The sequence below is a fragment of the Mixophyes fleayi genome, chromosome 1, assembly GCF_038048845.1.
Source record: "Mixophyes fleayi isolate aMixFle1 chromosome 1, aMixFle1.hap1, whole genome shotgun sequence".
In the NCBI taxonomy this organism is placed as follows: domain Eukaryota; kingdom Metazoa; phylum Chordata; class Amphibia; order Anura; family Limnodynastidae; genus Mixophyes; species Mixophyes fleayi.
Window position 1 is genome coordinate 321,165,946 of NC_134402.1, and position 15,578 is coordinate 321,181,523.

Here is a 15,578-nt window from a genome sequence, read left to right on the forward strand (position 1 = left end):
ATCTCTATAACACTGGAGATCTTCCTGCACAAGTAGAAATGATACCATATGTGTCTGTATGGAAAACATTACTCAGTACACTGGACTTCATCCTTGTGGCGAATGATTCACAATATATAGTTATTTTCATAAATTCCATTTAGTGTGCAAAGCAGAATGCCATAATTTCATTTTAGCCTTAGCAATCATATTATTGAACCCATTGACCCTCCCTCCTATCTAGTTTTCTGATATTTACAATTCGTATTTCTGTGTCCCTGGAGAAACTGCAGAGGCTGCACTGCTGAGAGAAGCAGAGACATCTGAAGAGGGGATAGGAGAGAGAAGGACTGACACACAAACTGGGACTGCAAGGACAAGAGGAACACATACTGACTGAGGAGCAGCAAAGCCACAGCATTGTACAGGTTGTATGATAGGGATGGAGGGAAGAGAGATATAGAGGATTTAGAAGAGTACCAATAGAGGAGGCAGAAGGTGACTGGAGACTAGGGTCGTGTCTGATTCCTGCAACCACTAACAGAAGAACCCCAATCCTGCACCCAAGCTTTAAACTGCACCCACTTCCCTGCAACTGTACAGATCACAACGCTGCAGCACCAGATACTGCTATTAGAGCGGGTAGTTGCTCTCGCACCCACCGTGCAGAGATGCAGCCTCCTAGCTAGTATCGAGCTCCTATGGACTGGGGGCACTTACCCCGGTTACCCCGCCCTTTGGGAGACATTGCACTGCATTCCACCTGAAGATCAGCACGGATCCTGCGGGGAACACTGAACTGTGTATGTCGGATGAGACGAGCACCCCAACACACTTGTCGGCTACCAAGAACCGTAGCCGCATACTGCAAACTAACCCACCTGAGCCCACCCATCTCCATTTCCAGTGAGGGACATATCACCCACCGAGAGACACCAATATCTCTTCCTCAAGCCCCCTGGAAACACCAAGACCCGCACACACAAAGTACAACTGCGCCCCCGCCATCGGAACAGCACATAGGGGAGGTCAGACCCCAGGCGACAAAATATGCTGTAATGCACGTCCTATAGATAAGACCCGTGCAGAAGCAGGGATTGTAAATCGTGTGGCAGATATTGGAGATACATTAAGTAAAATGCTGCATAGATACTGCTGCATGTAATCATTTAATTATGTGTGTATCCCTTCCTGCATGCATGGCCTTGGTGAGAGATTATAGGCTAATTCTAATGTCTGTATCTGTTGCCGTGGGAGGAAGCTGTATTTGTGTATTAGCAGGACAATCCGTTTATGGTTTACTGCTCATTTATACACTATGTCGACATAGATATTAACCATTTTTTCTGTATATGGTTTATACTTAATCACAGGAGTAAATATGGAATGGTATTTGTATATATACATAGCAGGAATACTGATTTAAACAGCATTATATGTATTTAGTATGCAAATATTGTACACATATTGAGCACTGCAGTGTGACAATGCGTTTATCCTCACATACAAATACTGTACATAATTTTCTCAATCTGTCCTTTATAGGCACCTGCATCTTCAGATGAACGCTTATTTGATAATATGGAAATATGGCCTCAAGAGCTGACAGGTGACCATCAGAATTGGTGAATACAGGATTGATGTGTGTTTAGCAGCTCGCAAAACAGAATGATATTGAACAGTATGGGCTGCATAAGAGACAAAACTAACATTTTATTCTTGTGTACTTTAATGGGCCCTGCAATTGGTGTGAGACTACCTTTTTTTGTGACAGCTTAGCATCTACATATAGAGGAGACCCTGCTGTAAATAAAATTAAGCTTATTGTTTTAAATTAATAGTCAGCATTTGTCAAAGTCAACCATGAAGACCGACTTTGAACATTTCCTTTGATCATTACCCCCATGCTACTGCTCCTTTTAACTCCCCATACAAGTTTTTTTCTCACTCGATTACCTGTCTGCCTGATACTGGGGCTGAAGATTCTAGTGCCTGTATTCTTCTTCCTCTTCTACTTCTTGCCATGTCACGCGCAGGCATCCTGCAACCAGTAAGTGGTCAGAGTTTTGGAGGTCAGGGAGCTCCTCCAAGAGTTGTGGTCTGGGAGTGGTTGAATGAGCATGGACGTTGGAGACCATATACTGCAACAGTGTGCCACCATATTGAGAGTGCTCTACGAGAAGATGGCCGTGGACGAGTGGCATTAGGACAGGTGGACACACAACTAACACCATATGTAATTGACCTCCAGACCATGCATCAGTACCGTCAGGACACAGGTAATGGGGGAAGAGGTTCAACATGCGTGAATTATTAATTGTATAGAATGATTTAATTTACAATTTTTTTACAACAATGTTTCTTAAAGTTATGAGAGTATAGAATCAGTGATGCCTTTAAAACATCAAATACAGATTTGTCTAGGAGACTCTGGGCATGATTCATCTTGGAACGCAATGTGAACATAATTTGCATATTTTAAAATCGGACGTAGATTGCACCTATGCCCGTATTCAAGTACAAGTGGATCTCAAGAAACGTTTCTATTTGAATGTGGGTATAAGTATGCTCTGGCTATAAGGTACTTACCATCTGCAGACAGACACAACAGACTGCAGGATACGCACATACATATGTGCAGTATAAAGTCCTTTTAGTCCAATCAGTCTTAAAATATTAATACCTCAGAGATGCCCTTACTGTACTTTGCTTATGTTAGTCCGCTCCTTCCCTCCCCTGTTTCGCTCTTCAAGTCGTAGGCAGTCGTAGTGCGATTTGCGTTTGGACGTGAATTGCATACAATTGAGTTCACTGGCGTAAAGTCTCTTTTTGAGCATTTGCAGAGCAATTTCACGCAAGATACAGCACACAACGCGACTTACATCCGAAGATGAATCAGGGCCTCTATGTTAAGCACAGAAATTTTCCCAAAATCTCCCTAAATATACATTATTAAATCCATTCTTCTTTTTAAACTTCTCAAAGGCCTCCTGAATCTGTCTCCACTTCCTCTTGTGACTCTGATGCCAGTGGAAAAGGAGATGCCAGAGATAGATAAAGTGATAACTAAATAAAACAATAATAATTTCTGGAACAAATACCTTGTATGGCGTATTGATAGATTGTGTTGAATTAGAAAATGCCCTCTATGGTGACCGATGGATATATATATATTATATATATATATATATATATATATATATATATATCTATAAAATATAGCCGCTGTCCAACACTGGGTCATTCCAGCAGACATCTTTTTTATTAGAATAACAAAACAAATTGAATCAAATAGCTTTTCTATTTGGATGGATTATGCTACATTTTAATAACAAGTCTGTTTACATGTAAATTTGTACACAAATAAGGAAACATTTGCAAGTGTTGTTTTATTACGTATTCAAAATATTATGAAAAGCCTGCTATATATATCTTCTGCACAGTAATCCCTGTGTATTTACTACTGTGAGTTGCTATTGGATTAGAGACTGTGGTTCATAAGGTTATCTACAAATTGTGCAATGATATTGAGTCAAGCGGGACCGTATTCCCATCGTGGGGATGGTTTAAATCTCATCCATAATCAACACCCACCACTGCATTATTCAAAGTTGATAGCTGCATCACAAATACTTTTTCTAAATCTATTTGGTTTGATGCTAAAAAAAACTGTAAAACTAAAACATGATTTGATCCAATATGTAAAGTTGTCTTAAAACATTGATGAGTATATCTGTTAAAGGTTCCTATACTGTTCCAGAACTCAAATTTATTATATGTGCCCTTGTTATGTAGCCAGATGCGTACTAGTTTCCTCCATATATACTAGATATTTTAGATTCAGTTGGGCTTCCCACCGTGTGCTGGAGTACACAGAAAGACATGATTTCTGCACAGTTTAAAGCCTTATCTTACATATCCTGAGTTCAGATATGTTCCTGAAAGTTTTGCTTGTATATTTGAGGATGCTATAAGTATTACTTGTATATAAGACAACATCAATTGTAGGTTTAGAGGTCCTTTAACAGACCAGAGAAAACCACAAATCAGACAGACAACTAATTTTTCCTGCCCCATTTTCCAGTGGCATTACTGATCTCCATATTGGGATCTAAAATCATATTCTGGTAATAATATTTGCACACCAGTGAAATCGATATCAGTAAAACTAGACATTGGATCATATATTTATCGTGCAACAGTGTAGACTATACTACATAAAGACATCAAGGGGAAGTAGCGCAACACATGATACAGCCCTGTAACACAATACAGCTACTGAACCACAAAGGCCTCCCGGAGCCAATTCTCCTGTCCAGGGACTCTTTAAAATGGTTGGTCCTCGGGGACAGATTTATCTCATACACAGCACACACCTCCCAACAGGATTATTAATTATCTGCTTGTTGTTGTGGCCACAGACCTGCAGACTCAGAGGAGAGGGAGGGAGCGTGTGACAAGAGAAGGAGAAGCTGACTTACAAATCCCTGCTAGATTTCAGCCTATGCATTCTCTTATAGCAGAGTAAGCCGTGTTTATAGAGCGGGACCTGCAAAACGTTACCCGTTTTAACTTGTATTTTATTTGTATTCAAGCTCTTCACTTGCAGCTGTATATATTTTTAATTTATATAAAACAGAAAGGTGAGATATAAACACAGAGCAGGGCTATGACTGCACAAGAATGAAAAAGACGTATATGAACAAAGTAATGGCAACGACTCCGTTGAAAGATTTTGAGATAGGAGCTAGAACCATAGATCATTATCTCTGTCAAAGGGTCATGATGTTAATTTGGCCCATATTGCGGTTTGCCAGGGAATTTAAGTGAACCCCTTTAATATGGTTATAGCTAAATAACTCATCCGTTCTCTGTATTCTGAGGTTGAGGCCTATTCAGGGCTTCATGAGCACTAATTGGTAACTAGAGTAGTCTTAGAACTCTACTGTAAATTTGTAAAAAGCAGAAAACAGGAGACACCCATATGGTGTAGCATGTAAGTGAACTGATAGCACAAAAAGGTTAGAGCACATGCAGGTTAAAAGAATATATTTAGGCTTTTCTGGATGTCTTCACACTGGGAAATTCATTCCACAGATATGATAGAATACTGTACTCGTCCTAAATCACAAGGCACTTTTCTTCTGGAAACTGGAAGAGACAATGGCAAAAGAAACACGTCTTAGTGCAGTATCTTTAAAATATTATCTAGTCAATTAAAACACATAGAACATTATAATAAAATGTATCTCTTATCTCTCCTGGTATGCGCTCCATGGCAATCCTTCCAGGTTGTCCCAAGCTACTTCCTCTATTTCCCCACGGAGAGATGGACCAGCCAGCTTTAGACTTGCACAGGGCAAACTGGTTATAAAGTCTTTGTGTAGTCATACTCACCATCAGGCGAGCGTGACATTGTGAGCAGGGTGCAGCCCCTTTCCTACATGTTTCATAATACAGACTTCGTCAGGGGGTGTCTCGCCTTACTCATATGTTGCCTTTATACTTAACACATTCATTATTCATTACAAGTCTTCATTGTAATAAATAATTGACAAATTAACACAGTGGGAGCAAAAATTCAACAAGTCATGCTTGGTAATTTACGAGAATTTCAACACATAATAAGCAGTAACAAAACACAGCATTGGTATTATCTTTCCTCATTCTAGGCAATTATAATAAAGATGGAATAAACTCCAGTATCAGCAGGAGAAACATAAGAAAATGCCTTGTGAAATCATATGCATTAATGTTAATGACTACATTTGGCATGTATTACTTTAGGGTATAAACGTTTATGATCTATGTTTCCTGAAACATTTCCTTTTCCTCCTACTCGTCCCCATCTTCTATGCCACAGAGCTCTTTCCCTTATCTTCCCTTGGTTGGAGTCCAGCCATTAGCATCTTTTGTAGGATCCCTTACCCTTTTCCCTTTCAAACTGTTGATTTTTTGCAGGCATTTTCCAGCTCCTTGCCTTCTTCTACCTCAGCACACTGAATAATGACAGCAGAGGTGGAAGTAGCAAACTGTGTGCCCCGCTGCAGGGAAGCGGGAGGAGGGAACAGCTCGCTAGTTCCCAGTGCAGCGGGCCCCATTATATCCATGGGCCCGGTGCACCCCACCTGCTGCACCAATGGCAGTTCCGCCACTGAATAGCGGGAAAGGGCACCATTTTGGCCACACTCAGGGTGGGGTCACACTCAGAAGGTGGGGTATCACTCCCTCTGACTCAGGTATCACTGGGCTCACTGTTACTCTTCACTGCAGTACCTCAATGTTTTTGAGGTGAGTAGATGACAAACAAAACCCTTCTTCTCATAGGGTTACTAGGCTAATGCAAACTGTCTATCTCTGTAGCTTTTGTATCCTTTCACAAGGGGTCCCAGTAATCCTCGCTCTGCCCACATTCTAGAGTCAGAGCCACCTTATTGGTCTTCACTTTCTACTTCCACTTCACATCTGAAACTGGTATTAGACAGCAGGTGGGCCATCACCCAGGGTCACCTTTGATGGTCAGATCTAGTTGTTGCTCCATTTGGGGAATTTCATTGTGTCACTAATATCCACACTCTCTTACACCACTTTAAGGTGTCCAAAACACTATGAAGCAGAGGGATCCATGTTGGACACCACTCTGAGCAATTAAGGGTTTTAGCTTTGTGCCCCATGTTGGGTGGTACCATCTAGCCCCATTTCCTCATGGATGGTGTTAGTGTAGTAGTGTATGTGCATAGCTTGAGTTCTCCAACCTCATACTCCAGACCATCATTGCACCTACCTTCTCCTCAGGAGATCCTTGGATTTTTGGGTGGAAATATGGAAAAGGACCCTCACATGTACAAGTTTAATAACAGGTGAATAGAGGAACATCATAGCACGTCAAAACAATTAACAGTTAAGTTGGTATAATTATGGGCGTCAGACAATCTCTCAATCAAATCCACTCTTAATTAAACGCCTGCAATAAGATCCTACAGTATTGTTTGCTCCCAAAAGATGGTACTTTATGCCTTTGAAAAAGTCATACATCCCACTGTCTTGTGTACAGTCCACTGTAGTAGCATAATGTCTTGGTTATTATTCAGACACTTACACTTCCCTGCAATGTCCCTGGCAGTCCACTCTTTAGGGAAAAAGGTTTCACACACATATCCCGTATCCCCCTGCTCTTACTCAAAGGGTTGGGGGTCTCTGATTTTACGCTTTACTCAAAGCTTAGACTGTTTTAGCCATTCTGGGCTTGACACTATTTGATCCCAAAAAAATAAATTCAAAAACTCAATGCCTCTGCTATATCTCTCAGCTCTCACTAAACTCCTTCAGAATTCTGTCTAGAGCAGGGGTGTCCAACCTTTTAGCTTCCCTGGGCCACATTGGCAGACGACGAGTTGGTTTGGGCCGCACATAAGATACATTAACAATAATGATAGCTGATCATCCAAAAAACCATAGAAAACATAGTTAACATATATATATGAGAAAAAAAGTGATATATATATATATATATATATATCACTTTTTTTCAAATCCCCCTATACTTACCTTTCAATCGCCCTGTTCAAAAAATCCTCTCTAGTTATTATACTATAATCACTTTTTGTATTGTTTCGATGCAATATCAATAAAGTGCATTTAAGCCAGGCATTGTATATCAGGGTGCCCTGACCAGGCCTGCGGTACCTGACATATACATCACTGTGACCCCAAATTGTGACCTGTTTTGCTAATTACACCACTATTAGTTAATTAAGGGAACTATAATTATAGTTAATTATAATTATAGTTAAAGGGAGTTAATTATAAGTTAGTTAAGGGATAACAACTTATAATGGGCCAAAGACAATAATATATAATGCCCCATTAGTAATACAAGTAGAAGTATGTAGCAGGGAGATAAGATCCATGATGCTACAGGACCAGGTGACTTTTATTCACTGGTCAGCGTCCCTTGAAATAATAAAAAAAATCCCCCTTAACTTACCTTTTAATCGGCTTGTTCTCCTGTCCTCTTCTCTTTTCTCCAATTCTGTGCTGCTGATTGTTCTTCTCGCGCGGGTGACTCCTCTGCTGCGCTCCGCAATGGATGTTGGGCGTGATGACATCACGCCCGACATTCACTGCGAGCACCGCACGGAGGAGGAGACAAGGTAGGGAGTCGGAGCACCAGCTGGCGTGACCGCAAGGTAAGTATTTTCTTTTCTTTTTTTTTTTGCAGGATTTTTTTTTTTCAATGAACAGTGCTGCCCCCTTGCCACAACTAAAACTCCTTCTGGGCCACATTTACAGGCGTGCTGGGACAACCCTGGTCTAGAGGTTCTTCCAGCTTTACTTGGGTCATTGAGATAGCTGTGAGCTGAAAGAAAGCCAAAGCTTTAACTTTGATAATCACAGGAGTATCTCAAACTCCTCTCTCTATGCTCCCCCAAGCTCCATTCCATCACAAACTCAACACTTCTCCGCTCCTGCTACTCTTCCCCTCTCCAGGGTCTTTATTTCTTGTTAACCCCATAATGAGATATGCATAATATGTAAGCACTATGTAACTAACTGGTAATAATAAAATAATTTTAAAAAAAACATACATTTTCTAAATTCTTTCATGTAGAATTTCACTCTCTGCTTACCCTTTATACCCCAAGATAGGAGATGGATGCTTTAATCATCTGCCTGTGTATTACTAGAGAGACACCTTTGTAAGGACAGAAGGGTAGTGCAGCAGAAATAGACTTGGCAGTCAACTTTTATTTGTCAGCTAGTTGTTATGTCACCCTGTTCTACAGTTAGATTGCTTTTTATTTTTTGTGCTACCTCAACTGCAGCCATGGTGCAATGTCATTGTGTCATCCACTCCGGGAGGAACATGTTTGCCAAGCATTGCTCATCTGAGGATTACTAGGTCATGGTTAGATGCTTATCATGTCACATGTTCATTGTAAAATCTGTGTCACAATGTTATCCTTATAGCATTATTGGACAGGTGATTTATTATACTTTCCACTCCAGTCAGACCTTCTTACTCTGTGGGCACTTAGTTGCACTTAGCAGAGAGTTGGAAGCATTTGTTTCATTTTGTTTAATTTAGAGAATGTTTATTATTTCTATAAACAGTTCTGTTCAGGTGTTCTAATAACACCTGCCCATATCAATGTCTATATGTAGCGGCTACAAATGTAGTTTCAATGTTAAAGCAGTTTATGACCTTTTTTTTTTTTTATTAACTATTTTCTTTCTTTCTTTCTTTCTTTTGCCAGGTACCATCCGTCCGGTACGACGCAGTTTCTTTGAGCCATCTTCTGCCCCTGGCAAGGGTATCGTATGGGAATGGGAGAATGATGCAGGTTCCTGGACTCCTTATGATACAGAAATATGTATTGCCATCCAGAATGCCTATGAGAAACAGCATCCCTGGCTGGATCTTACCACTCTTGGTTTCTGCTACTTGGTTCATTTCCATAGTATGTGCCAAGTCAACCGCCAGACACATCGAAAGCGTCGGCTGAGGAGGCGCATGGATCTAGCATATCCACTCACCATGGGATCCATACCTAAGTCCCAGTCGTGGCCTGTGGGGTCGGGCTCTGGGTTGCCCTGTTCTTGTCCACAATGTCTCTTAGTAAACAGTACTAGAGCAGCCTCCAATGCTATTCTAGCATCACAAAAAATCAAGATTCCTGCTGGACCACCACCTAACTTGCCACCTCCTCCACCAGTGCATCCACCAGGGATAAGACAGAGCAACACATTTAGCGGAGGAGCTGTAGGGTGGGGCAGAGCAGGGGAAGGAGGTCGCCCTGCAGGAGGAATCAGAAACGGTTCAGGATTTTCTCGTAGTCAGAGTGTACCAGGAGCAGCAGCATACCCGGGACAGAACAACCTGAACAGGCCAGGAGTGCAGAGGACTAGTGGGAGCAGCAGTAGAGCTTCTATCCCTCCAGGGTGAGTCAATAATAAAGCAATGTTCATTCCATAGCTGCAAATTACAGATAGAGCAAATGCATTTTAAACTAATGATATGGTGTTAGATGTGGCACACTGAGTCTACTCACACACAGTACATTGGTAAAAACATTGTATGTAGGTGGATGGAACCAATATGGCACATCGCAGAGCACTATCTCAGTGCTGTATAGAGCATTTTTTTCTCAAATAAACTTGTTCCACAGAGGATCATGTGTTCATATATGAATTTGGAAAAATACGTGTCTGAAAGGCCAAAGCCATTGCTGCTTTGTGATGTCATATGCCTATTTTTCCATCATTGTGCCCGTTTTATATGATTGTGCACTGATTAATGCAACGATATATTGTCAAATAAAGGACAAGTTCTCATGATACCTAGCCACTGTGATGTCTAGTGACCACATTTATGCTCAATATGATATATGGACCATGCTAGAAATGGATATAATGGGACATTCCATACAAACTGCAGAGTATGCATTAGGGGTAATAATGTGCCTGTATTTATACAAAGATGGCATTATGATCCAGCATTTTACTGGATAAGGTATTCAAGCGGCGGAGATCCAATATAAATGTAGTAGTTTGCATAGAACAACACAAAGTCGTTGTTAATTTATATTATCTGCCAAGTACACCGCAAGTACATCCAATTATCTTCGAATGCAAAGGACCCTTAAAGCATCCTACGATTTCAGGGGCGGAACAGGGAATACAGTCAATGTACAGTAAGGGTGTGCCAAGCTCGAGCACCAGCAGGTCAGGTGTAAGTGCGAGTGATGATGGTCGCGTATGCCTGTTAGAATATGTGTTTGCAGTCAAGAGCAGCTGTAAAAATGCATTTTATGTACAGTAGACATTAATAACAACCTAATGTATTTTATGGGTGTGGAAAAACAAACAAACAAGGTTTTGTCATTAATGACTATATTATTACCAGTGACATTAATTGCATTTTTTTTTTCTATACGTCCTGCTGAGACTTTGTATACCACATACGTATTGGACGTAATCTGCAGTGTACTGTCAGTCAGAGCAGGGCGTACCTAGATCCGTATTCAACAAGAGATTATTCTTCAAAATACAATGTACGTTCATTTTGCATGCCATAATGATTCAGGCCCTCATTTTTCCTGGTTTATAAATGACCTCAATACAATGCATAAATGACCCCATTCTGTAGTTTGCATGTTTTCCTAGAGGAAAACGAGTACATATGTAGCCAAACATAAAGAAAGTATAATATGCTACATCAGGTAGCAGAAGGCATGGCCACAAACCTGCACCTTCTACTCTCTGCAGAATATTGGTGTTTTATAAATAACAGGTAAAAATAATAGAAAGTATATAAGTGGATCTATATAGGGACATATGTACGCTTACTGTGAAACAAGCTACATAGTAAAATCTATGAGAGCACAAAATGGAAAAAATGCAGTTATTAGAAAGACTGACACAACTTACCTTAGATATATTAGTTACAGAGAAGAAGAGCAATATCTAAAACCAAATGGCATATTGGTTGAAGGAGATAAAGACATGTAAATAAGTATTCTTCTTTCTTTCAATGTGCAAATGGATCACCTACATTAGAATTTCAAACTGGTTACTGCCACAATGTAGACACATTGTGGCAGAAAGTGATAAGTAAATGGGTTCATATATATCTCAGCATATGAAAAGCATCTCAAAAGCACATATACATTGTTTATGCATTTGCTGAGCAGGAGTCCTGAATGGAGTCCTGCTCAGAACAAAATAATGGACTTGGTAATCCCCTATCTGTGTCTTCACTATGGTTATTTCTGGGTCCCGGTCTGCTTGTTCTGTTATTGCTAACATCACTATGCCCTGCTCTGAATTTCAATTGGCTATCACTTGAATGTTAAGTACAGGACTGGAAGCAATAGCAAAGACTAATATCGACTCCAGTAACAGTACCTTGAGTGGGAGTTCTGTATTGGACACTAGGTGACAGAAAGATGGTCAGTATTATACACTAGCCACCAGAGAGCCTGGTCTGTACTGAACATTTACTATCATGAAGAGGGCCTCAATTTACACTAGTCACTTTAGGCATGTTTTTATTTGTATGGTAGCCACCAGAAGGTGGACAGTAATGTGCACTAGAGACTAGAAAGGGGGTTTGTTTTGATAAGGGTATGTCGGTTATAGATTGTCCTCTTTTTTTTCCAATAGAAATCTTTAAATCATAATGGATATATTTGCATAATTTAGACATCATGTGCTCCCAAATTAACAAGATATATCCTGACAAGTTTGTATAATGTTTTATCTTATTTGCCTCCCAAAAGGAATTATAGGATGCCTTTTTTAGACTTAGTATACTTTGGGTCACTTGGGAGTCCCTGTTCTTCATTTCAAAATATTATAGATCCAGATTGTGTTTTTTTTATAGATTGATATAATTTCCTTTTAAAGACATAAACAAAACACAAATACAGACAAAGGAAATAAGGCAGAGAGACACCAGAGTTACATTAGGGAGACAACTGTGGTAGATACTTAAATGCTCCCAGGGAAATAGTGTCTGACTGACATAGACAATATATGATGGTAGCTGGGACATCCAGCCTGTGCTGTCATCTATGAAAACATGCATTAGAGACTTTGGTGGGACATTGAAAAGGCTGTGCGCACGTTCACCTTATTGTGAAAGCAGCTTGAATGGATTTAAAAATAGGGATTATGACCTACATATTGAATGGATCATCAGCATGCACAAGTACTTTTTTTTAATGCATAAACAATCAAGTATTCCTATTTTTAAATCAATTCATGTTGGTTAACATGCATTAATGCAGCACATAGCCCTCAACTATGGGTGGATGTTGAAAGTAAATTTGAAAAAACTCTTTGAAAGTGACTTTGTACAGCAGGGTTCCATTTAAGGAATTGTGCACATTCGTACAACACCCCCTTTTAGTTGGCAATCCCTCAATGTTGCAGTTCAGCGGTAGTCGCCCTATACCAACATTTTTTGGGTCTTGTCGACGCTTCTCTAACCCCTCCGTTCTGCTCTTGTGTACATGCACAGGAAAGAGGTTTATGAATAGTTAAGTCCTGTTTGGACTTTTAGTTGTGATTGGGAAGGCTGGCTCCCCCTCACTACTGGGTCCCATAAACATTGCACCCACTATGACAGCTATAATTCCACCCTGGGCAGTGCCTTTCCTGGGACACCCACCATAAGATGTTCAATAGAATTTCACTGTGATCTATGCAAAGCTTTGGAAAATACAGGTTTTAACACTCACATACTCTGAGTCTGATATTCTATATCTGCTACATGCAGTCATTTCTCCTGGGATTCCTATATTCCTCTTACAACTCTGAACAAAAAACGAGGCTGGCGGTTTGAGTGTGGACAGGAGGATCAATCATACTCCTGCTCACATACCCCATCTAACACCATTTTAAAGTGGTTAACTAAAGTAATTTTCCTGGGAAAGGCTGGGTTGGAGGAGGGACATGTTAGTAAAATATTTTATGTAGGTGGTAGTACAGCTTTAAAAAAGAAATAATAGAAATAATTTTTAAACAAGAATCCCAGATGTAAAGTGCTGGGTGGCTCTTCATCTCTTTCATATTCAAGCCAGTAAAAGGGTTAGTTGCCCTGATTCCATCCCAGGGCTCTTTTAAATATATTAATTTATTTCTAATTATTCATTTCAAGTTTTCTTCACATTTAATTGCTCCACTTTAGTTTACATCACCTTCATATTAACAAAAAACTACAAAGAACACATATTTTGTGCTCAAAGCAGATTAAAACAACAAAATGACTACCCAAGATGGCTGCAGTGTTCCAGCATGGACACTTGTCTTCTTTCTAGCCTGGCAAACACCTTGGTCAGGTGTCAGTGATTAGGTAACAGTGGAAGGCCTAGAGTAGTGACACAGTCACGTTGCTTGATAGGACAGGTCCAGTCATGTGGTCCCAAAATGGACAACCTCTTTAATAGGTGAAAGCAGGTCAGATTGAGAAAGTAGAGAAGCTTCTTCCCATTCACAGGAGACAGATTGCCTGAAATATAAGAGCAGATGCCTAAAAACCATTTAGTGAATTTTCCCTTTACAACTTATTAAACAGTCCTTGTAAACACACTTGACACGTGACCAGCAAAGAATTTAAAGAGGTATGCTTGGCATGTTTGAATTCCAGGGGGTAAATTTATCAAGCTGCGGGTTTGAAAAAGTGGAGATGTTGCCTATAGCAAGCAATCAGATTCTAGCTGTCATTTTGTAGAATGTACTAAATAAATAACTAGAATCTGATTGGTTGCTATTGGCAACATCTCCACTTTTTCAAACCCGCAGCTTGATAACTTTACCCCCTGGGGTTGTCAGGTCATCATGTAAAACACACATGTTCATGTAGATAGCCTTTCATAACGGTTGGTTTAAATGTCTCACCTAACAGCTCTGGATGACCTAATTTATTTAACACAGACAAACAAGTAACATAGGCGTTTTATCAAAATAAATAGTACACCTATGAAATGAGAATAGTCAGAAGATATAATTATTTTGTTTAGGTTTTTTGTCTGCTGTCAAAATCTGGATACGTGCTACCATGACTAGTAATAAAAGATGCCATGTTTAAGCATTATTTCCACCCACTCTGATACTTGTGGAAGTTTGAATGCAGTGGATCTTAATAGTGCCCATTTAATTTAAATATTTTAACAAGAGAGGGTGGTTTGTAATGATTAAATATTGATAAGGCAGGATAATGTGCTATTATTATAAAGAATGTGTTTTGGTATAACAGTGGCTGGTTTAATGGTGTGTGTCTGTCTAAGAATGTCTTCTATTAATCCAGGTGCAAAATTCTGCAACGAAAAGTCTTCTTTATTTGGTCACGTTTAAGGCTTCCCTTTCCACCTGCAGGTGGTTTGCAAATTTTGATAGGAAGCTGCTTAGTAGCGATTTTTGGCAGGGATTCCTGAGCAGTTACTATATGCTATTAATGATGTGTATTGTGAACATCTTTATGAAAATGGAGAATATAATAATTATATGAAAATGGACTATATAGAATTTGTTTATGAACATGTATATGTACATATGCAAGTACTGCACAATGTAAAGTGTGTCCACTCACTGTCTGTCCACTAAATACACACACTGCGAAGGCTGCAGGGGCAGAGCTCAACGTTTGCTGCTTGTTGCCATGGTAGCAGAGCTCAGGTGCTGCTCATAGCAACAGACTCCACACTTAGCTGCAGGCAACAAAGGTTCAACCTATTGTCATAGAGCACAGTGTAACCTATATACAGTTTGCTTTAGAGCACTATGTAGTTTGAGGTTTTCTTACATGAAGATGGACACTGATGTGGCTAATTGAAACAGCCATTCATGCTAAAACGCATATACAGAATACAGATTCTGTGTAATAAACCTATACATGTATATGTGTACATATTTACGTATATGTCAGCATGTGTGTGTGTATGTATATGTATATATATATATATATATATATATATATATATATATACACACATATACATTGACTCATTATCACCAAAGCATTTATTTTGAGTCAATTTAATATTGCATAATAAGGTTTAGGGAAAATAAATGTTCACACCGCAATCTGTAAGCAG

The 15,578-nt window shown here is 39.7% G+C and overlaps 1 protein-coding gene across 4 annotated transcripts in view; it reads left to right on the top strand.

The window, feature by feature from the left end:
* The first annotated feature begins 248 nt into the window (after positions 1 to 248).
* DTX1 (deltex E3 ubiquitin ligase 1) overlaps positions 249 to 15,578 on the top strand; it is a 62,176-nt gene continuing 46,846 nt past the window's right edge. The window contains exons 1-3 of one of the 4 annotated variants that reach the window (XM_075213694.1): positions 249 to 1,112; positions 1,525 to 2,258; positions 9,237 to 9,921. In XM_075213694.1, coding sequence (XP_075069795.1) covers positions 2,003 to 2,258; positions 9,237 to 9,921 — 941 coding nt within the window. In that variant the 5' untranslated portion in view covers positions 249 to 1,112; positions 1,525 to 2,002. The remainder of the gene's footprint in view (positions 1,113 to 1,524; positions 2,259 to 9,236; positions 9,922 to 15,578) is intronic. The other 3 variants (XM_075213712.1, XM_075213703.1, XM_075213721.1) reach the window with 3 other exon arrangements.